Source organism: Carettochelys insculpta, chromosome 2 (assembly GCF_033958435.1).
Source record: "Carettochelys insculpta isolate YL-2023 chromosome 2, ASM3395843v1, whole genome shotgun sequence".
Taxonomy (NCBI): domain Eukaryota; kingdom Metazoa; phylum Chordata; order Testudines; family Carettochelyidae; genus Carettochelys; species Carettochelys insculpta.
This window is the reverse complement of record NC_134138.1, coordinates 196,017,442-196,041,569: the sequence shown is the minus strand read 5'-3', so window position 1 is coordinate 196,041,569 and position 24,128 is coordinate 196,017,442. Positions and strand designations below refer to the sequence as shown.

General features: G+C 47.9%; 1 protein-coding gene across 1 annotated transcript; it reads right to left on the bottom strand.

The window, feature by feature from the left end:
* Positions 1 to 454: 454 nt before the first annotated feature.
* On the bottom strand, positions 455 to 21,936 carry CLEC3B (C-type lectin domain family 3 member B). Its single transcript, XM_074986092.1, has 3 exons — positions 21,799 to 21,936; positions 4,185 to 4,283; positions 455 to 2,202 (listed from the first exon to the last, which is right to left on the bottom strand). Exons 1-3 carry the CDS (start codon positions 21,902 to 21,904, stop codon positions 1,802 to 1,804), a joined length of 606 nt encoding a protein of 201 aa, XP_074842193.1. The 5' UTR covers positions 21,905 to 21,936; the 3' UTR covers positions 455 to 1,801.
* Between the last annotated feature and the right edge of the window lie 2,192 nt (positions 21,937 to 24,128).

The window sequence follows — 24,128 nt, the reverse complement described above, 5'->3', positions numbered from 1 at the left end:
GTATGCACCGTCTTCCTGTTTGGCCCTTTAACTATCAATTCTGAGAGACGCTCAGCTCGAGGAAGCAGTGACTTGATATATTTCTCCAGTGAGCTTTAGAACATGCTACATCTAAGGCCTCTGCATGACAGTGCAAGGAATATGAAACCTAAACTAAATGGGTTACCCTCAAGCCCGGTGGACTTGAACAACTACTGATACACTTCTGTAAACTTAAAGAAACACAGCTTGTCAAAGCCTCATTAAACTGCCCCGGACAGGCCTGCAGTTATTTTTCCAGCCTTGCTTCTTTAAAGCAATGTTTCTATTGAAATTTTTCTTTAATGCTCTTCCTAGTGAACAAACACTGGGGCCAAGTTTTCAGCAGGTGTCAATCATCATAGCTCGACTGAAGCCGGAGGAGCAAACATAGCTACACCAATTGATACCACCTGAAACTCTGGCTCTGTGTGAGAGGCCATTAAAGCAAAACAACAGATACTAGAGCATTTCCATTATGCTATCACTTTGCAAGAGTTGGCTGGGACAACATAATCTATTGCTACAGGAGATCAAAGTGAGTAAATCTGATTTTTTGGGGATTCAATGAGCTTTTATACTTCTACTGTTTGCAAAGAGCCCAGCCAGCATGGAGACATACACCCATCTATCTCATAGAGCTGGAAGGGACCTTAACAGGTCTTTAAGTCCAGTTCCCCACCCTCTTGGCAGGATCAAGCACCATCCCTGACAGTTTTTTGTATTTTTAAACCTATTTTCCCCAGATTCTTGCACAGCTCCCTTAAGGATTGAGCTCACAACCCTGACTTTAGCAGATCAATGCTCAAACCCCTTCTACAAGAGAAGGAGAAGAGGAGGCAGGGCTTATCCCAGAGTCAAACCTAGGACCTCTCACACCCAAAGCAAGACTCATGTCCCTAGACCAACAAGACCCGCAAAAGCATCCAGACTATATTTTTAATGAATGAGTGAGGAAATAATCAGTAATTTCTCCAAAATAAAACCCCCAAATGGGTTTATCAGAAGTACCTGGTCTAACCACTTGTGCTGAAATTAGTTTACTCTGTGGGAAAAGAGCTAGGCCAACTCTGAGTTCTTCTGAAAAACCCCACCCTCCTTCTTTATAGATCAGTCTACTTCTCTCTAATTCACAGGAGGATGTCACATTATCAGACAGCTCACTCCTACCAGCGTCTCAGTAGCTTTTACTCTGCTAGTCATCTCAATTTTAAGTGTCAAAGTCAGGGGGGAAGAACTAGCCCTGCTGCTAAGAACAACAAGTACATCAGCATGAAACTGATTCTCATCTCAATTACACTTGCATTCTGATTTCAGCAAATGAAAGCTTGGTCTGTCTTTCCTGACTCCAAACCCCCAGAGAAAGGGAAGACAGATCAGATCACAAATTGCAGGAGGAAAAGATTTCATTAGTGCATGGATACCTTGATAAAATCAGCAATAATGGATAGGAAATAGCAGGAAAAATATCTACAGCAACAATTTAATGAGGCTTACATAACCTACTGTATGGTTTGCAAAGTTGGAGCGTTGCACTGGTTCTTTATTAAATCACATAAGCTATCTTCGTAAGTTTCTGATGTAAAAAAATATATCTATAAATCATGCCTTAGTAAGAACAATGCAGCTGCTGTGGAGTTGGATGTAGCTTTTAGCCAATTAAAATGCAGCATAGATCTAACTTGCTCTCATGCATTACCAGGCCATGATGACTATTTATATATCTATTCCTGATGCCAAAGAGAATAAGCTGGCCTGCGTGTCAGCAGTCGGAGCCCTGCTGTTACACAATCATGAACTGACACACATATGGCAACTGATTCTTGCATTTCTTGTCAAACCACTTGCCAATAGCAACCCCTGACAAGGCTGCACAGTTCTCCACTTTGCCACCATCCGGCTGGGTGGTGATCTCAGTCTCCCAGTTCCGGTAGCGGATGCTGCTGCCCGTCATGTCCACCCATTTGCCCTCAGCTGCCAGGTCATTGATGCCGAGCCAGATTTCCACTTCTGACCCAATGCTCTTCCTCATGTACTCATAGAGGGCATCGTTTTCATCCCCATTCTGCGGGGTGCTGAGAGTGCCCCCCTGGGAGATGCAGTCTTCGCTGGCCTCGTGATACGTCTTGGTGTCAGAAGACGCGAGGAAGCACTTGAGGTGAATTTTAGTGCCCTTCAAACAAACTAAGCAATGAAAAAAGACAAGGTACAAATGGAAAAGGATCATGTGGTAATGACAGTGCTTCAGAGCAGTCATCAGTAGCAAAAGTTACAGTAAAATTGAAAATTCTGACATGTGAAATCAGTGGTAATGTATCACTGACCTTCCCTTTTAACTGGTACATGGGGTCTAACCTAGGACCTCTGGCGCTGAATGCAGGAGCCTCTATTGCATGAACTAATATGAGCCACATGACTCTTCGTTAAGGCTGGAGCAGACTCATTAAGTCTAGGTATACGAGAGAAGGACAGTGCACCACAGGTGTGGGATACAGCAGACATTTAAATAATTTGGAAGTCCCATAGTGGGCCACCCTATCTTCTATTCAGGGGCCACCAGAACCTGTTCAGAGCCGCAGTGTATGCCTGTTGGTAGGTCTGGTATGATGGTATATAATAGTAAACATGTTACACCAGCTGCATCCACATGCCTTCCAAATTTGCATAGAAAGAATCCAAAACCCCATTTCCCTTTGCTTCATGCTGCTCCTAAATTTTCCCAAATAAATTCTTCTTAGGCTGAACTTTTCCAGGCTTGGTCCCTGCCCAACATTGAAGCACTCAGGAAAACTTGTGCATATTTGATGCAGCTGTTTGAGTTACGCAAGCATGAAAAAAACCTCCCTTTTTCACAGGTTCCGATCAGAAATATTGTACTTGCGTAACTTCAGCTCCACAGAAAATTTTCCTCCCTGTCTCATTGCTAAGTATTTTTGAGCTTTCTGCTTTCTGACAGTGATACAGTTAATAGTAGCAAATGTACATTTTTTTAAACTTTAAGTGCTGAAAGGCTCTGGGCACCTTATGAAGAAACCCTAAAAACCCTAAATGGAGTCATGTATGAATTTTCAAACTGTCTTTTAAAGTCCCATTGAACCTGAACTTGTGTCTGAAATCTAAATTTAACCTATACTCTTTTTCAAAGAAACAGAATTCTTCTCTTTAAGCCATCCTGTGGGTCTCAGGTCTGGTAGATGTTTTGCAAACACACTTTCTACTGATCTTGGTAGAGTTTCTTTACACCATGCAAGGGTGGAATATTTAGATGCTAAACATTTTGGAGAAGGAACCATCTTTTGCTATATGACTGAACACCACCTAGCACACCAAGATGCGGATTTCTGACTTGGGTCCTTAAGCTATAATGTAATTCAGACAATAATACTAAAATATGCAATAGTGATATGATTGCAATGGAAGTCAGTAGAGCCCTGTGCAGCTTCAAAAATTTGTCCCACAGCAGGATCCGCAAAAATCCATGGATGTGAATACCTATGGGTAACCAAGGATTTGACAGGCTGTCCAAGTCAGATAGAAGGGAGATGGCTGGTTGCACAGCAAAGAGAAAACTGTGCAAAATAGTAAAGAACAGGATTTTCTACACACTATCCCTCTGGCTGATGAGGGAAAATTGACCATCTTATTTAGTTTTCTGTGTTGTTGTAATCATGTTGGTCCCAGGATATTGGAGAGACAAGGAGGCTGAAGTCATAGTTTTTATTGGACCAACTTCTGTTGGTGAGAGAAACACGATTTTGAGCTACGCAGATCTGAAAAAAAGCTCTTCAGAGCTCAAAAGCTTGTTCCTTTCACCAACAAAAGTTGATCCAATAAACACTATATCTCACCAATCTTGTCCATTTGACTAACAGTCATGGTAAAACTCTTGATTTGTCTAAAGAGACGTTCCAGCGTATAAAGAGCCATATACTGTACAATTAATACCATTAAAAGTCTGAGCAGCTGCATCTGTCTGGAAATGTTGTGAAAATGCCATAAGTAGCATTAATCTAATTATGAGTGCTTTGTTAATGATGGAGTTCTAGCCCAAGTGCTCCAGGGCCTCTCTTAACACACTTGTCAACATGTGCAGGGAGATCATAACCACATTTTAATTAGCACCAATCTCAAAGCACTAACTGTGTATTCATCAATGAGCTCTTTACCTGTCTGAAGTGCTTGCTTTTCTTTCAGTAAAGCCACCTCCTGGGAGAGGTTGTCAATCAGAACCTTAAGATCTTCAATCATTTTAAGGCTCACACCATCTGGTGAACAAATCAAGAGATGAGCACAGACTTCTCGTGCATGTCCAGTGAATGCAACCGAAATTATTAGCATAACCTTAGGAATCCTTCACTCTCCTCTTTCAAAAGCCTCCTTAAAAAGACAGTGACTCCACAATGCATTTTATTTATGCTGACCACCTGTCGCTGTGTTTGTATTATAAAGGCCTATACACTACCACCCTGTGCTTGAGAGCATTTGTTCCCTGGGCCATGGAATATGTTACTACTTGTGACAGTAAAGGGGCAATATGTAGAATTATGGAGCCAGTCCAAAGCCCACTGAAATCAGTAAGAGTCATTCCATTGACTTCAAAAAGCGTTGGACCAATTTCTGGGATCAGTACAGAGGGGAATTGCCAAAGAAGTCATTACAAAGTTCTTCCAGCTCCCTCCATACACTTCAGAGAATTATTTGATTTTTACCTAATCCCTGAGGTGCCGAAGGATTAATACATTCTCTGAAGCTTCTGGGCAAGTGTTCTCTGCTTGCTGACAGCATGTTCTAATGGAGTAATGCTTCTCAAGCATGTCTTTATCAGCAGAATATATTGACCTTCCATGTCCTTGGTGAAGTTGCTTAGAACTGCCTGGAATTGGTTTCTCCTGCTTAGAAAACACCGATTCCTGCTTCTGTGGTTGAATTTAATTTATTACTAAAACTCAAGTTTTCTGTTATGTATTTTAGCTCAGGATTGTTAGGGACTGTTGACACTACAGCTCAAGTAGGAGAATAGTTAGCATGGGTGGCAGGTAAAGGAGGCAAAGGAAGGCATTGCCTTCCCAAAACTGCCTACATTCCTTGGCCGCCTGGTATGGCTGGGGCCAGGTGTGGCAGCCCCAGCCTTCCAGGTGGCCAGGAAGGATTGGGCTGGGGTCAGAGAGGGCTTGGCTGGGTTGGGGGGAAGGTTGCTCAAGGGTTGGGGCCTTGGGGGCAAAGGGGGGAGCCTGGGAGTGGAAGGGGGCAGGGCCAGGCCTACCTTTCACCAGCTGGGCCTTCACTGACCACCTTGCAGTTAGGTCATATGAAAGTTTGAGTGAGAAATCACTATGGTTCATTGTTCCACAGGTGGGTAAAGAAATTGAAGAGGCTACAAATTTTGCTGGTGAGTAAGAATGAAAAAATATTCAGGCAGCAAATTCCAGTTGGCAGAGAGTCTTAGGGGAAGAATGTGTTCTGGAAACACACACCGCGCATAGGACGAGCCCTGTAATAGTCTTATCTGTGCTCAGGGGTCTTCTTTATTTCCACTGTGGATGGAGGACTGTGTGCTCACCCGAGGCCATCAGCCCTGTTCTCTGCTTTCATTCCAGGTGGGCAGCAGAAAAGCAGATGAAACGCTCAGTCCCTGCGGCACTCCTGGCCTCTTCTGGCTTGGGAGGCCAGGACACATGCTTGGGCAGTTTGCCATGATCACAGGGCGGGCCCGGTTTATTCTTATTACTATTGCCTGCTGGTTTTGGTTTAAAACATGCGTGGTCAGCACAAGCTCAGACAACACAGCATTGTAACTAATGGCAACTCAAACAAAAACTAATTGGGGACAGTTGCTGAGAAGGCGTAGTGCTAATGAAATTAGCGGAGCCATGGAGACCAACAGCAGCTGAGGCGCTAGCTCAGCGTTTCTAGTGTTTGGAGAACATCTCTTTAACAGCCTTCATAGCCAGACCAGCCTGTTGGTTTTTAAACTCGTTTCTCCATATTCAGTCACTTTTTCATAGAACACCACCCCAAAGAGACTTTTGAACTAGTTTCCAAAGTTTTCCGAGCAGCCTTAGGCCAGGGTAGGTCCAAATCTCTTTTTCTTCTTCTTCTTCTCCACCATCACCCCTCTGCCAACTAGGTTATTTCATGTAATGATCTCTAGTTATGTACTTACTGAGCCCTCGAAACTCCTGAACCCTCTCCACCCCACACCAAATCTGGCACTCTTGTGTTTTCCTCTAAAGAGAGTGGTTAGGTCATTTTCTTGACGTGAGGTACGAAGAACTTTCGAGAGAGAAGCAAGTCAGCCAAATGAGTTTTCTATTTAGTCCTGAAGCGAGTGAAGCCTGGAATGGCTGTTGTCTCCTGCAAGCCTAGAGATCTGGCCAAGTCCCTGGAAGAGTTCAATCTCTCACGACCATGCTCCCCACCCCTCCAGTTGGATGACGCTTCCATTGCTCCACTGATGCACAGTTCTTACATTATGTCAGGTCGGGCTGGGAGAGAAATCTCACTGGTAGCCAGGGCTAGTCCCATAGAGGGTTTTGAATGTCATGACAGAGCTGATAAGCTGGACTCTGTATTCAGTCGCAAGCCTGTGTCGTTGTGTCTTGGCAGCTGTTTTGAGCATGTGAATAGATTAAAGCCAGCTGGAGTGTGCCTTCCCAAGCTTCACATTTCATCTTCAGCTGCTGGGCACGGGGACATACCTGGAGAAGGGGAATTTTCTGGTGGTATTGGGGAGCTGGCCTGCCAGAGAGGTGTGAGGGAACAAGAAATGATAGTGTCTCTGTGGGGATGGCCCCTGCCCCCTAGGGATCTACAAGTTTCATAGATTTTAAGACCTGAAAGGGCTGCAATGAACAGATGGTCTCACCTAAGCTCCAGATGGTTATTGACTAGGGGCAACTGGTGGGGGGATGGAGGAGGCCACTGTCCATGTGATTGTCCCTCTGCCTCAGCCTGGGGATTGGCTGGAATAACCCCTTCTCCACCCTTGCTCCCTCCTCTCCCCACCTCTCCTATGCCCCCTGCCCCACTTCCCCCAAGCAATGCAGCCCCGGGGTACTAGCAGGGTCGGGGGCTGGCACTGGCAGCAGAGGTCTGCCTTCTACCCCACTCACCGGCACCAACACAGGAAGTGGAGTAATGTGGCCCCAGCTCGCTCTGCTCCTCCAGCCACCTGACTCTGCTTCCCATTGGCGAGTGTGGGGCCAGTGCCTGAGCGATGTGCCGGGAGAGCAGAGCTGGGGCTGTGTCGCTCCGTTTTCCCCACAGCTGCTGGTGAGTGTGGGGCACCGAACCCTTGCTGCAGGCGCCAGACTCCCAGAGACTTTGACTGGCCGGTCCTTTGCTGCTCCCACCCCGGGCATTTGGAAGGAGGTGTGCTCCCCCCATGCCTACTAATGCACCATCCCTGTTGCTCACCCTCACGGTTAACAATGGGAAGTCCGATTTTGGGGACCAGACCATAGTATTCATCTATGGAGCTTACATACCTCATTGTGAACAAATAAATGAACCAATGCAGATACCAGGAGATTTCCCTCCTGATTTTCTGTACCTTATGGGGAACGGGGAGGTTCTGGGGGTGGGAAGGATCCGGCTACTAGGAGTGATGAGAGTATATAAGATCTTTAGTTCTTCTTTAACAGTCTATCTTGTGAAGCCATTCCCCATGTAATTAAATGTGCCATTATTACTAATGTCACTGATCTCTGGCTTTGTTAGGGTAATTGCAACTCCTGTAACCAGCTACTTAATTGGTACTCTGCTTACTCTCATTTAGAAATAATAGAGCTGTATCCCTTTGATGTTGCAGCAAACACGATAATAAGGGCCTGGTATTCACTGCAAATGTGACACTATACCCATGCAAACCACAGGCCAGGTCTACCCAACAAATGCCAGCTATGGTGAATCAATTAAGTTAACAGAAACAAAGAGAAGTCCTGTGGCACCTTATAGACTAACAGATTTTTGAGCATAAGCTTTCCTGAGCAAAGGCCCACTTCATCAGATGCAGCAGTGCCCCAGAAAGGGTTTTCACCCACAAAAGCTCACTCCCAAAAAATCTCTCAGTCAAAGAGGTGCCACAGGACTTCTCATTGTTTTTGCAGATACAGAGTAACTCAGCTACCCCTCTGATATTGTCACTATGTGAGTAAACAGAGTTACTACATGAAATCAATGGGAAAGCAGCACTGAAAGCCTATTAAAGATGGTAGCAGCGAAGATTATAATGTGTCTTGAATAGGAAACAAAACAACAAGAGGAGGGATTAGGGTGCTTTAATCATTGCTCAATTAACTTTAATGGGTTCCATTAACACTGAAGCAATAGTTATTATTTTGGCACCTTTTTGATGAAAACACTTTGTGGGAAACTTCTCATTAGTACAGCTGGTTTTGCAAGGAAGTCTCCCTAGCTATGGCACAGCTCTTAGCTTTAAACCAGCACACTAACAAGGAGAGAGGAAAGAGAGTTTTTACGGCTGAAGCAGAGGAGTTCTGGCTTCTGTTTCTGACTCTGCCACAAACACTGCATGTGGTTCTTGGGGGAGTTACTTGTCTTAACCCCTCTATGCCTCATTTTCCCCAGCTGCAAAGGGCGACAGCAGGTCTGACTCAGACAGTGATGTGGAGCGTAGGCTTGTCTGCACGGGGTGTAATTCCCAAATAATGCTCTGTGTGGGGATTTAAACTAACCTTAGAACCAAGCACTCACATTTCAGCATATGACCATGTAGGTAAGGTACTGCAAAGGGACTGAGCATGTATAAAAGGAGATAAAGCTAAACAGGAGCAAGACACTCGTATTCAGGAGGTTTTCGGGAACAGCTGGTGGACTTTACATTCCCCCCCGAGCTTAATCCAAAACAGCTTTCAAGTGCAGACAGGTCCCAAATTCATTAGTGTTCCTAAAGAGTCTTGAGGCTCTAGACTGGAAAAGGCCATGAAAGTATAATTGATCACCTGCAAAAATTGTTAAAGAACATTGAGGTTGCAAAGCCAAGCGCTCAGATACTGGGTAACACCAGAATTAAAGTTGCCTGTGCACCCTTCGTGTGGTTCCCTTGTGCAGGTGCATTGTGATACAACCTTTAAGAGCACAATATGGTAGTAGCGTTCCACAGCACCCCTGCCTCAGTCTGTGATGGGGAGTTATTCAATATTTCTCCTCACTAAAGCTTCACGAAACATCAAAATATCTGGCCCGCTTTCGAAAGCCTGGGAGGAGTGTCTACATGCGTGACGTGGGCTTTTGAAAGAAAATGGGAGGCACGAGGTGCAGCCGTCGAAATCCGAACCCTGAGCCCGTATCAGGAAGATCGTCCCCTTTTGAAAAACTGTTTCGAAGGGGTACACGTGTAGACGCTCCATAGCCTGCTCTTTTGAAAGAGGAGTCTGCCACGGCGCCCCTCAGCTGGAGCTCAGGGCCACTCCAGTCTGCAGCAGGGGAGCTCTATGATCCCTGCATCTGGCCGTCCTTAAAGCAGCAAGGATGCAAGAACCTCATGGCAGGGAGCTGAGAGTGTGCTAGGAATAGCTCCAGCCCGAGCTCCAACAGCACACCCTCTGCACAGCCCTGGAGCAACAGTGGTGAGCCATGGCCAGCAGCCAGCCCCCACAGGAGCCCCAGGGTTCTCCCTCTGAGCCCTCGCAGGGCTTCCAGGGTTCCAGGGACCAGCAAAAAAAGGGCCCCCTCCTGGACAGGACAGGAACTGAGGGAACTCCTGGGCCTCTGGAAAGAGGAGGAGGTCCTCCATGAGATGGGTGTCACGTGGCAAAACGCCACAGCATTCACCTGCCTGGCCCAGGGCCTCCTCACAAGGGACCTCCCTGAGCGTACCACCAAGCGAGTACGCTCTAAAGTTAAGGAACTGCAGTAGGGCTATGCCCGGGCCCAGGACCAGGCTGGCTGCTCCAGGGCAGTTCCAGCCACGTGCCCCTATTTCCGGGAGCTCCGAGGCATCCTGGGGCCCCTGGACAACTCCCACTCCCGGCAGTCCTCGACACCTCAGCAGACGAGCTGTAGCCGGAGTCAGAGGAGCAGCCTGGACCAGGGACACAGGAGGCTGAGGTACCAGAAGTGGTCTAGAGAGGAGGGGGACCTGACCATCTATATCCTCTCCCGCTCATCCAGCCGAGCGACCGGGAGCTGGGCATCCCCAGACTTCGCTGAGGGGCCCTTGGGTGCGTACACGGTGGGGCGCACACCCCGGTCCACAGGGTGGGGGCAACACACCAGCCAGCTGGCTGCGCACAGGACCATTGGTCCAGGGCCGCACACTTGCTGGCCAGGCATGGTACACAGCATCCCAAGACGGCTGCCAGCGGCGGCCAGCGCTTGCCCCTGGTGGACAGCACCATCAGCCACGCATTGGGCGGTGGGCAATTGGGGCTGGATGGCACTTGGGGACTACTCGCCATGGGCCAGGAACCCCCAACCGCCAGAGATGCCCCTGTTGCCATGCTGTCAGATGGGATGCCAGCACCGGGAGGGGAGAGGATGCCCCAAAGGGAGGCTGCCAGCCCCAGGAGGGGGATTGGTGCCCTGGTATGGGGGGGATGCTGCCCCGGTATGGGGGGGATGCTGCCCCATGGTCAGGCTGCTCTGGGCCATAATACGACACTGATACACTGTCCTTCTCTCCATGGAGCTTCACCATCCAAGGGCTGGGAGAGCCCCGCACCCTCCATTGTCATGGAGACCCTCCCTGGCAGATGTGGGCTACGTCTACACGTGCCCCAAACTTCGAAATGGCCACGCAAATGGCCATTTCGAAGTTTACTAATGAAGCGCTGAAATGCATTAGCATGCGGGCGGCCGCGGTGCTTCGAAATTGACGCTCCTTGCCGCCACGCGTCTTGTCCAGACAGGGCTCCTTTTCAAAAGGATGCCACCTACTTCGAAGTCCCCTTATTCCCATGAGCTCATAGGAATAAGGGGACTTCGAAGTAGCCGGAGTCCAATAGGTGCCCACCACCTGGGCTACAGTGAGGACCCTGACCTCCTGAATATGCATTTCAGCGCTTCATTAGTAAACTTCGAAATGGCCATTTGCGTGGCCATTTCGAAGTTTGGGGCACGTGTAGACATGGCCGTGGAGGGCACCCAGGCCCCACCCCATGCGGCGCACCATTGGGGCCGTGACTGTAGGGCCATTCAGTGGGTGGAGGAGGACCTGATGAGCCACTGCCAGGCCGAGGTGGCTGAGTGGCACCTTCAGTTTGCCGAGGCTGACCTGGAGTGGTGGAGGGCAGCATGGGACAGGCTGCTGACCATCCTGGAGGGCATTGGCACCACACACCGGGAGCTTGCGACCAACGTAGCCCACCCCCTAGATCCCCCACCGCAGTTCCCTTGCTGAGCCTGCTGCTGCCTCCCACTGAGCCCACTGCCACCACCCCCACCAAGCCCCTCCCCCAGCCACAGCCCCCAGTGCTCCCTGCCCCCTCCCTGCCCCGCCGTGGACCCCACACCCAGTGGGGCAGGGGATCCCAGTGCTGACAGGACTCGCAGCCCTGGACTGAGCCCTCTTGCCCCCCCAGTACACCATTTTTGCCTCCCCATACATACTTTCAGGTTCATTTCCATTATGTTCATAAATGTTTAATTGGCTTACACCCCCATGTGCCATGCTCTTTGGGGAGGGACGGTGGGTGGTAGATGTGCTGGTGAGGTGGTGGTGGTGGTGGGATGGGGAGGGGTGGATGTGGGTGTTGGTCACAGGCGGCAAGCCGCGAAGGCCTGCCTGAGGGCCTGCCTAATGTGGAGGCCGTCCTGGTGGGCCTGGCAGATGGGGGCAGCACCTGGCTGCTCATAGCCAGCACTGGCCCCGCTGCCCCCGCCCCCAGATGTAAGCATCCTCCCCCCTTGCCCTCCACAATGTTGTGGAGGATGCAATAGGTGCCCACCACCTGGGCTACAGTGAGGACCCTGACCTCCAACCTTGTGTGGAGGCACCTCCACCGCCCATTAAAGCGCCGGAAGGCTCGCTCCACAGCATTCCATGGTGGAGGTGGAGGTTGAACGCCTCCTGAGTGGGGCTGAGGTGGCCCATGTACAGCCACATGAGCCACAGCTGTAAGGGGCAGGCCGTGTCTGCCACCATGCAGAGGGCATGGTGACGTCCCCCACAACCGGGACCTCCCTCTGCGGGACGAATGCGGCAGCCCCCATGCGCCAGCGGAGTATGTCGTTACGGAACATACAAGTGTCATGGGTGCAGCCAGCCCAGCCCATGTATGTGTCTGTGAACTGGCGCCTTGCAGCCACCAGGGCCTGGAGGACCACCAAATGGTAACGCTTTCTGTTGATATACTGGCTGGCACTGTGTGCAGAGGATGGGGGTGTACATGCCATCCACGGTGCTGAAGCAGTTCGGGAAGCCCATTTCTGCAAAGCCCACGATGGCGGCATCTGGATCCCCCAGGTGGACGACCCTGTGCAGCAGCATCGCATTGATGGCTCGGACAACCTACATGGGGGGAGGGAGACATGTGCTCCTGTGAGGGCGTAGCAGGCTGTCCACAGCCCCTGCCCCCTGCCTGCCCCCTCCCAACCCCCCCGCCTGTCCCCTCCCAACCCCCTGCAGCCAAGAGTTCCCCTTGCCCTGGCTCCCACCCCCATGGGGGCCGGGGGGTGGTGCACGTGACCTGGCCCCTGCTTACCTCTATGAGTATGGCCCCAACAGTGGTCTTGCCCACCCTGAACTGTTGTCCTGTGGAGTGGTGGGAGTCCAGGGTGGCCAGCTTCCGGATGGCGAACATGACCTGCTTCTCCAGGGTGAGACCGGACTGCATGCAGGTGTCCTGGTGCCAAAGTGTGGGTGGGGGCGAGCCAGTGGCAAAGCTCCTCGAAGGTCTGCCTGGACATGTGCAAGTTCCTGAGCCATCAGTCCTCATCCCACTGCCCCAGCACCAGGCACTCCCACTAGTCGGTGCTGCTGGGGTGGGCCCAGTGGTGCTGGGGTGGGCCCAGTGGTGCTGGGGCCCCCAGGGCGTGGCGGGGCTGGTGGTGTCCTGGGCTGGGGGGCTCCACAGCCTCATGGGGGCTGTTCACCCACCCAAGTAGCTCGGGGGCGGCTGCAGCGACGGTGCAGAGCATGGCCAGGAGGGTATCCATGATGAGGGTGTCTTCTTCCAGGAGCTGATGCTCAGACTCCATCTTGGAGCACGAGTGGGCTCTGCCAGGCTAGGGACAGTTGGGCAGCACTCAGCTCATGCGGGGTGGAAGGAGGGGCCCTTTAAAGGAGCAGCTGGCTGTGGCCCTGGCAGGTGTTGTCGGCCATGGGACCCCGTCCGCGGGGTTTCCTGCGTCTCTTCTTTCGAAAGAGTGCCTGGAGGCATGTGGCCGCTCCCTTTCGAAAGAACGCAGCAGCCCAACCCGTCCACCTGCTTTTAAATGTGCGGTCGCTCCCTTTCAACAGCTGCGCTTTCAACTGCCCTCTTTCGATTCTTGCCCTTTCGAAGGGATGCTTACGTGTAGACCCAACTTGAGTGTGTGGCCTCAAGAGCTATTTATTGTATTGTATGCCTGGTGGGGCCCACAGGGTTTCTGGGTCCCTGAGCAGGATAGAGGATGGGGAGGGCTCTGTGCTCTGAGAAGGGGTGGGGCCTTAGGTGGAAGGGGCGGGGCTGGGGCAGCCATCCCTCAGCACCACCTGGAGCATGCCAGACCTCACCTTCCCCAGGCAGCCCTCATAGCCATCTGGAGCATGTGGTGCCAGCACTCTGACATCCGTTTAAAGGCATGGGGGCCTGGCCCCTGCTATTGTAGAGGCAGCTGCAACCCTTAGCCCTTTTGAATCACCAGGCTCCACCTCCTGTTTCCCTGCTGGTGAACCCGTATACACCATTCCAGCCCTGATCAGACTACAATTAATTCCTTCTTGGACACTTCTATAGTGCTCTCCCATAGTACCCGAGAATGGTATCAACATCAATGAGTTTGTCTCCCCTATGAGGAGGTGCTGTTATTGCCATTTTACAGATGGGATGAAAGGCCCAGAGAGATGAAGGCCAAAATTATCAGAAGTCCCCATTCATTTGGATGCTCCATTTAAGACACCTAAGGCCTGATTATTTATTTTTTGAGACGTTGGCAATTGCACAGTACTTTAAGTGTTCAAAGCACCGCTCTCCTTGACTTCAACTGAAGCCATGAGTACTGCGTACCTGTGCAAAGCTCGCATCAAGAAAACGAATGGGAAACTGGAAACCAACTGTGAAAAGTTCGACTTAAGTGACTTGCTGGACATCGCACAGGAACCCCGTGGCAGAGGCAGAGTTAGAATCCAGTTCTCCCGGGCATCAGTCATCTTCTTCAAATATGGGGCTGGCCATCCTTCAGCTCACTGCAATCTTCTGCCTCTTTCACTGCATAGTCATGCAACAAGGCCCAGACCACAGCCACATTCATTACACAAGCTTGAGCCACCCCCAGAACACTATCCAGACATTGTGCTGAAAGAGATAGGGGTCATTACTGTCATCCATAGAGGAAGGGGAAAACACCACCTAGGAAGAAAGACTGTGTAGTTAAGGTACTGTCTGGGTTGCAGAAGACATGAGTTAAATTCCTAGCTCTGCTACAGATCTCCTATGTGAACCTGTGAATACTTATTCTCTCTGTGCCTCAGCTCCGTCTTGGTAACATAGCGCTATTGTGGGGATTACTTCCTTTCTGAAAGGTGGACAGAGCCTATGGATAGCACAGTAAAGCCTACACGTTTTAAAGTAGTTTTAGGAAATTGAAACTTTGGTAAAACTTTCCCACCCCCCGCATCCATATACCTGTGCAAAGCCAATTCTGTGGAACCCATGTATACTCATGCGTTAATCTTACGAACGGAGCACAGTGAAGACAACCTGTAAAACACTCATCTGAACTAAACACCAGGCAGAATTCCAGTACGATTCAGAAGGAGACTATCCTGTTCGGTTGGCTTTAAATAGCTACCGTGACGTATAGCCTGGAAACAGCCAGACAAAACTAGTTAAGTGTTCTAAAGAAAATCTTTGCACAAGCCATTTTCTTGCAGTGCGTGTCTTGTGCACACATAGCATGTCAATGAGAGGCACAGATTGTGTTCTTGGGCACAGGTGATATTCCATCAGCTGTAAATTTTTGTGACCCTTGATGACATTCTTTGAAGAGCAGAAAAGTAAGCAGGAGTCTTTGCACATGGAATGTTTTCACACTAGAGTTGAAAGATGCTTGTCATAAACACACAGCTGTTACAGCAAGGTTCTCCATGACTTCCCTGATTACGCTGGGTAGCAATATTTTCTGAGACCTTTTCTAGCCAGACAGTTCTATAACCCACTACTCATGAAGCCACAGCACAATTTTATACAGTGTAAGATCATCACAGGTCTCACAGAAAATAATCTCCACGCTGAGCAGAATATCCACACTAAAACCCTTTATCATAATTGTTGTTCAGTTTTTCTTTTTTGGAATACAGTCAATGCAAAATATTTTCTGAAACTAGCAAATGTAAACACTGGTGAGTAGCATGCTCTGTGTGGGATCTGCTTACAGCTCAGTTTGTGATGGCCATACCTCACCATGTTCAAAGCCCTGCTTCACAGAAGTGCTTGCTAACCATATCTTTTGGGCTGTGGTATTTTCAAAGTTGCCTAGAGGATTTGGGCACTCAATTCCCATTTCTTTTATTGGGAGGTATGTAGCCAAACCCTAGAAGCTATCATAATACATGCTTCTATTACCCCATCACTGTTGTGTTCACATGCCTCATGAACATTTATCCTCACAACATTCCAGTGTGGTAGGGAAATTCCATTACTAGACGGTGAATTCAGGTTCCTGGGAGCTGTTTTGTCGACACTAGAAGTGCTGCAGTAACACAGTTGCAGCAGTGCCATTTTACCGCTTCGGTGATGACACTCTATGCAGTGGGTGAGGGCTTTTCTTTTGGCATAATTATTCCACCTCCCCCAAGAGGTGGTAACTGTGTCAGAGAGAGAGAGAGAGAGATGCACTGCCCATACCAGTGCTTGGGTTGGAGTAAGTTACATCACACAGGGTCTGGATAGCACCTTCTTCTGAGAGATGTAAGTTGTACCAAAGTAACTGGTGGTGTAGACAAGGGCTGAGGGTATGTCTCCGCTGCAATGGGAAGTGTGGTTGCAGCTCAGGTAGGCATCACCACACAGCCTTTAAGTCACAGGGAAAATAGTAGTGTGCTCTCTGCTGGAACCCTGGGACTACACTTGAATTCCTAGTCCAGGCTGAAGTCTGTGCCCTCACTGATATTTTAGCCTTACTAGGTAGGTTAAAGCTGCCATGAGCATGGCCTACATGAGCACCACCATATCTTCCCTCCCGCATAGACATACACACAGTGACTTAAAGGTGGTGGTAAAGCAGGGAATTGAATGCTGGTCTCCTAAGTCCCAGACTGAGGCTTTAACTACTGGACTGTAGCAGCACTCACTACGGGTTTTTCATTGTCAAGGGACTGTATTAGAAGACAGTCATGCTACAGCACTGTTTGGTCTGACCTGTGACGATGGGGTAAAGCCACACTATAGCCATGCTCTGGACCCAGACTGTAGCTCTTTAAGAACTGAGTTAGAACACTTGCAAGAAGAGAGAAAAATGCTGTGCTGGAGCATCGAATTCTCCCTAACGCTGTAGACTATATAAATGGAAACAAAGGGAAAAACTTTACGACTCCCTGGGGTACAAAAAATCTTGCTGGCCGTGCAACTGCTTTATGCAACTACAGTGCTGCCGCTGGCCACCAGTAGATTAGATGCTTCAGAAAATGGCATCAGAACCCTGCGGTAGGCAGATGTGCCATTTGCTGCCCCCCACAACGGTCCATCCTGATCCATGAGAGAGATTGGCTTAAACTCTTATGCATAAGCTATAATATTCCCTATCGTTTTTACTGTCACTTGATACCCATGTAAATATCTAGTCTCTCATTGAATCTTGTGAAGTTCCCAGCCTTACCAATTTCCTGTGGCCATGAGTTCCATAGATTAATCACATGTGGTATGAAAAAGTATTTCATCCAGTTAATTACCAGGATCCCTAAATATCATGCATAGGTTTGATTGCCATTATAAAAATAATGAAATTCGGGGTTATTGTGACAAAAGCCCAGGTGTACCATTCTGATAGTAACACAAAAACAAAAGCCAAAATTATAAGAGTAGGACTTCAAAACTTGGGTGTAAGAGGACTAGGCACTGGACGAGGCACCACTCTTTACTTATTTGAGGAATCCTACTTTATGCAATTAGTCTAATTGAAGTATACAGGGTTACCAAATGGAGTTTGAAGGATCAAGAATTTGTCATTACTCAGCTGTAGTAGCAAATAAATCCCAGTCCTTAAAATACAGGAGTATATATTTCTGTTGGCTCTGTTTCAGTAGCTTGGTTTCACTGCATCTCAAAAAGGGTCTTCCACTGTGTCAACAACCACACTATACTCTGACAGCAAACATGGAGTTTTCTTTGTTGTGGGGTTATTTGTCAGTGCTCTGTTATTTAGTAAAGTGTCATCTCCTTAGCTTATGATCAAGTCTATCACACTGCTTTTGTTCAGGTTGAAACCCGTGGGAATGTTGCCACTGAGTTCTTTGGGAGCCAGAACTGTTCACCTCATCAACAGCCCATATGACACCTATACACTTCTGTAGCAGGGGTACAAATGGGTTTGTGTGCAAATGTACATGTACAAAATTAGAGTCCGGAAGAAAATTTGGGCCTGAATGCCAAGAGCCGACTGTCCATCTCCTATATGAGAGTCTTTTCCAACCACATGTGCCTTCACTTTTAGAAATATTCTTTCTTAACTTTAATTAATTGGCCTTCTCTCACCCTATGTCGTAACGGAACAGTCTGATCCCCACTTACAGTTGGGGAAAGCGAGGCCGTGAGCTGTTAAGACTCACCCACAGTCACACAAGAAATTTGTGGCTCAGCTGGGAATAAAACCTAGATCTCCGAATGATTAGTCATGTGACTAAACAAACGAGAGGGTGTGGCCAATATCAACTGGTGTTAAGATGTGGGTAATAAACAAGTAAAGGGAAAGCCTCAGCCCAGACTTGCCGACTGGGGAGGCGGGGAGGGCAAAGGGGGCAGTTGCGAGGAAAAATACATGGCAACAGTGGCGGCGGCAGGAGCCTTGGGCCCTTTAAAACACTGCCGGTGTGCTGTGTGCCACTCTGTAGGCAGCACTGAGGGTGGATGGGGTTGTGCACCAGGGTCCAGGAGGTGCTGAGAGCTGCCTAGGCTCTTGGCCCTTCCCCTGAGGCCCTGCCCTTTCTGGGGGCACAGAGCAGGACCCTCTCTATTTTGCTCAGGGGCCCAGCGAGGCCCTCGGCCCTGCTGACTCAGACGCTCCAATGACCATGACTGGTGCACGTGATGGTGAAGGAGCAGGGGAAGCGTCACAGGGCTCAGCTATGCAGAGCGTCAGAACGCCCAGCATTCCTCCGCTTGGTTTTGCTTCCATGGGGACTCCAGCTGGTGCTACTCACACAGGCACATGGGTCAGCCGCAGCTGGCGACGGGTGGGGAGCAGAAGCCGCTCTGCCTTTACCCTGAGTGGCTGAGCAGGCACACAGGGGAGTAGCAGGCTGATCCGTGAGGTAATTTACTCCCCAACACGGGCATGCTGGCAGCGTTCTTATAGGAGTGGGTAGAGAACTATTGACCCAAACTACACTAAGGGCTGTGGGGGCTCTGGCACATCCACTGGATTAAAGTGGTTTCCATTATATGCAAGGTTTGCAGTTTGGTGCTGTGGCTCTCAACACCCCCCACTCAGGGCTGCTGACAGGACAAGGTTTGGGAGGGGGGCAGCTCCAGCCCCGCCCCAGAGAGGGCATGGCTTTGTGTAGAAAGGGTGGTTCTGGAGGTTAGCCTCCCCCAGCCAGCCACGTGGGGCTCCAGAAGCAATGTAAAGGGTCCTGGCCTCTAGCCACTGCCATTGCTGTAGTAGTGGAAACAGCAGCTGGGAGCCCCAGGCCCTTCTAAATCACCAGGCACCAGAGCAGCTGCCCCTTTTGCCCCTCCTGTTAGCACCCTGCCCCCACTATATTGCTCCAGTACCCCGAATGTAGAGCTGATTGGGCATGAATTGAAACACAAACCCTCAGGTTTCAGGGTTGTAACTTTTCCCTCCCCTTTTGAAATCTGAAAAATGCTGGCCAGCCCTATTAGCAGGGAAAGCTTTCCAGAGAGACAGGTGTTGTCAGATGTCACCTGTGTGGTGTCCTGGCAAGTATCTTGCTTTCTCAAATGTTGATAACCATTCAGCTACATGCATATGCTCCCCGTGTGTGCTGCCCTGGCTCTGTGCAGATAGCCAGCACAGCAGACCCCAAGAGCACCCCCAGTTATCACAAAATCACACAAGGGATGCAGGCACCCGGCCAAGCTTATTGCTAAACAAAGCACAGTAATAGCTTCCATCAGACTCTAGTAAACCCATACACATATGTGCCACCTGACACTGGACCAGCTAGGTCAGTGGCAGGATTTTCTGCTGCTCGCTAGGCCAGACAAGTGACATGCCCCATTGATGCTGGTTATGGACTGGGACAGGAATAGCGCTTGTCCTGTGCAGAGCAATATGTTTGGTCAGTCCTTGAGTTGAAAAGCGTTACATGAATATATTATCTATGACTAACTTTGAAATCTGTAAATGGTTACAAACATATTCACACCAAAGAGATATTGGGTAACAGCCAGAACAAATTCACTTGCTGTTTTAAGGTACAACTTTATATGCAGATACAGACATGTTACATATCACTCCTGACTTGTCAGGGTGCCACCCTCTGACGTACCTGAGTGCCACCCATTACCTTATACATGTTGGTCGAATTAACACCTCTCTGTCCTTCATGCTGCCATCCTGACCTTGTCCTTAGGATGGGTCATTTTGTTCTTGTTAGCTATGTGGAGTGCTTTGGTACCAGGATGTTTCCTTACTTGGTATTCTGTTATAAGTGTTTACATGACTTGTGCCTAATACCTCTCAGGTTTGTGTATTTCTGTAATATCAGCTATAGTCTCGCCAGATTCAGCGAGCCAGGCTTGCCTCTCGCTCACCAATTCACTTCACTTTGTATTAGCAAAGTTTTGACTGTTTTTGCCTGAGCCCCAAGCCTCAGCCCAGGCCTGTGATACATGGGCTTATGTTTCAGGCTCTCTTCTTACTACAACAGGGATCTCTGGCACGTTATTGCTGAAGAGTTTAGCTGATTGGTATTTGTCCATGGAAAATGTTGACTTTTCATGGAAAATTAAAAAAAAAAAAATTGTTGAAAAAGGCCAGAGAATGAAAAATGTTTTGGCCAAAAAGATTTGGGGTGCTGAAAATTTGGGAAGAACACAGACCTTTTTTGTGACGTTTTTAATTCTGTTGAAAAAAATTATGATGGAAAGTTCATAGCCAAACCTAGTGAAGAGCCCAGTGGTCAATAAACAGTTATAGAAAAGAAAAAAAAATTATGAGTGAAGCAAAAATCCTTTATAAAACACAAATGAAGCGACTGGTACAAGCCGGCAAGGTAGAGAGGTGCAACACACATGCTCAGCATTACCCTTACTGCAATCATTTTTTTAACAATAAATAAAATAGGGAGTTGGCTGAAAGGCCACGTAGAAGGAAAAGCTGGGAAAAATTCTCATTCAAACACAAATTTCTGAGGAAAAAGAGCCAAACTTGGAGAAGGCTACAGAAAATTCCTGGGCAAATAAATAGTTTGCTTTTTCTTTCAAGTTTACTCCAAGATGAAAACCCCTCTTCAAAATGGGTTCAAATATCCATAGCAACAGTGTGACACATTTGTGAAACAGTCCTCCTGAAGTACTTCCCCACACGTTATAAGGGGTGGATGGTGCTCACAGCAGTTATATTGCTCTGACCCTCCCTCCTACTGGGACCCCACTCTTTAAATACCCCTCTGAAACCACCCCGCCACTCATGCATCTGATGAAGCGGGTCTTTGCCCACGAAAGCTTATGCTCCAAAATATCTGTTAGTCTATAAGGCATCACAGGACTTCTTGTTGTTCTCAGAGCTACAGACTAACATGGCTACCTCTCTGACAGCAGTTATACATTACTCACACTGGTCATCCTCACATTATTTGCGCTGTGCAGAACCAGGGACTGGCAAATAAACTCCAGTAATTTACTTTTCTATACACTAGCTGCTAATGAGTACTCTCATTAGATGTATCTGGAGTACAACTTAAAATACATTTGAGGCAAATGTTTTAAAATGGAATTTGGAGACCAGTGCGATATTTGTTAATAAAATTACTGGCATGTAATCACAGAAATTATGGATCTACTCTATTCCTTGGACTAAATATTCTGTCCACTCTGCCTCTAAATTTACATCATCTCTTTACCTTCTGTTATTTATTTTCCTCTTAAAATGGAATGGGTCAGAAGAAGGATCAATAAAATGAGATTTTAATGCAGGAAAAATATGGTAGAAACACAGAGCCAATGTACAGCATGTAGCTGTCTACATTTTAGAACAAATAGTCCATTATGAGGACATCCTGTAGAATTTAGTAGAAGACAGTAAATTTTAGGAAGGTTTTCCTTTTTTTAAACCAAGCAATAGCATTTAAATATCCTTGCTGTAGAATTCTACAGGATGGGTAAAAAAACTCCTGCAGAAAAAAAAGCTGCTGCTCTGTAAAAGGCTGTAAGTTTGTAGAAAAACGTTGATAAACTGCTCAGGACCAAGAAATGAATCCTCCCAGCTCCTTACCTTTCTTGGCACTTGGTGGCTTTTGCCTGACTGTGGAGGTTTGCTGAACTGTAACCTGCACAAGGCAAAAGAAGCACAGAAGCAAGCAAGCACCTCGAAACTCCATTCTGCAGCGTTTCCCAACCGAGTAGATCTGAAGTGGCGTTGATCTGCCCTGAGCCAGCCTTCTTAACATGATTTTAATCAAAAAGGTCTGTCCCAGAAATCCTTCCACAGCATTCCAGGGACAAGAGGGAGAATAAACTCCACTGAGGGCTGGGACAAATGCATTATCCTGAGCATAGAGGCAGTTCAAACAATTCCAGTGGACAAAGGAATAAGAGAATGATTCTTTTATATTTTTATGGGTTTTTTTAAGCATGTCAGATTGTGAGGCAAGTTAACCTGGTTAGTGATTTTAAAATATATATATGCTTATTGTGTCCTGAATTATTTGCTGTGGATTTCAGGAAAGCTGTAAGGCATTGATCCTGTGTTTCTTATATATTACAACTCCCATCAGCACCAGTAAGAAAGCTGGATGCAGAGCCAGAGTGCATTTGGTTTCTTTAGGGTCTCAACAAGAGATTTCTCTCAAATTGTTTGGCATGGGCTGACAGCACAGATCCCTGTGGGACCCTATTCAATATGTCCTTGCAGCTGGATTGCAAATAACTGATAAGTAATCTCTGAGTATGGTGTGATGGGGTGCGGTCACAGAAGCCCCCTTGGTATGTTTCCTGGTGTGCTGATCATGCCACTGACACCCTCCTCCTTGCTCTCTGGGGCTTCCCACTGCCCTGTCCTGCTGAACCAGATCCTCTGGTCTGCCCCAGCCAAAGCACAGAGTTAGAGCTACCACCCCAGCAGAGCAATGCAGGCAACGATTTGCAGACAACTTGTTCCTTTTGGCCTCTGAGGATAGAACAAGAGGCAATGGATTTAAACTGCAGCAAGGGAGGTTTAGGTAGGATATTGGGAAAAGTTCCTAACTGTCAGGGCGGTCAAACAGTGGAATAAATTGCCAAGGGAGGTTGTGGAATCTCCGTTGCTGGAGATATTTAAGAACAGGTTAGATAGATGTCTATCAGGGATGGTTTAGACAGCACTTGGTCCTGCCATTGGGGCAGGGGGTTGGACTCGATGGCCTCTCAAGGCCCCTTCCAGTCCTAGTGTTCTATGATTCTATGATTTACTTCACGTCTGGGATAATGAAGTTCTGTGGCACAGCATCCAGGAAATCAATCCCCAAAAGCGATCAAAGCCCCATTAGGTAAGCTCCCCTTATCAAAGAAAGGGAGATGTGCACAGTGGAAGGTAACCCTCCCTGGGCTAATAATTTACGCTGGGCTTGATTATAAACAAAAGTGTGGCATAGTTTGTGGCTTTCTAGCACCTCTTAGATTTACAGGACAAACAGGCTGTTTTCAAATAATTAAGCTGATTAATCAGTCATTAGGGTAGATAACCCAGTCATTTGGGCTGTTATGGGAGCACCAGAAATGGCTGTTATTAGCATCTTTAAAACTATAAACAGACATACACTCCTTATTTCCAACTTCACACAGAAGAATGATACATGCACAGAAATATGATACCCAGATTCAGCAGGTTGTAACATTAAAATGGTAGGTCACAAGAATGCAGGAGCAAGGTTAGAAAGGCTAAGGCACAAAAAGAGCTCAAACTAGCTACAGGCATGAAGGGAAACAAGAAGACTTTTTATAAATACATTAGAAACAAGAGGAAGACCAGGGACAGGGTAGGGCCATTGCTCAGTGAGGAGGGAGAAACAGCAACAGAGAACTTGGACATGGCAGAGAGGCTTAATGACTTCTTTGTTTCGGTCTTCACTGAGAAGTCTGATGAAGGAATGCCCAACATAGTGAATGCTAGTGGGAAAGGGGTAGGGTTAGAAGTTGAAATAAAAAAAAGAACAAGTTAAAAATCACTTAGAAAAATTAGATGTGTGCAAGTCACGAGGGCCTGGTGAAATGCACCCTAGAATACTCAAGGAGCTGATTGGAGAGGTATCTGAGCCTTTATCTATCATCTTTGGAAAATCATGGGAGACAGGAGAGATTCCAGAAGACTGGAAAAGGGCAAATATAGTGCCCATCTATAAAAAGAGGAATAAGAATAATCCAAGAAACTACAAGTCAGTCAGCTTAACCTCTGTGCCAGGAAAGATAATGGAGCAGGTAATTAAAGAAATCATCTGCAAGCACTTGGAAGGTGGTAAGGTGATAGGGAACAGCCAGCATGGATTTGTAAAGAACAAATCATGTCAGACCAATCTAATAACTTTCTTTGACAGGATAACAAGCCTTGAGGATAGGGGAGAAGCGGTA

Bases quoted from the DNA above. Each gene is read 5' to 3' on its own strand.
- CLEC3B (XM_074986092.1), bottom strand. From the start codon at position 21,904: ATGGAGTTTCGAGGTGCTTGCTTGCTTCTGTGCTTCTTTTGCCTTGTG. The intron at 4,284-21,798 runs GTAAGGAGCTGG...TTTGTTCACCAG, and splicing joins GCCACCAAGTGCCAAGAAAG to ATGGTGTGAGCCTTAAAATG. The intron at 2,203-4,184 runs GTAAAGAGCTCA...TTCATTGCTTAG, and splicing joins AAAGCAAGCACTTCAGACAG to TTTGTTTGAAGGGCACTAAA.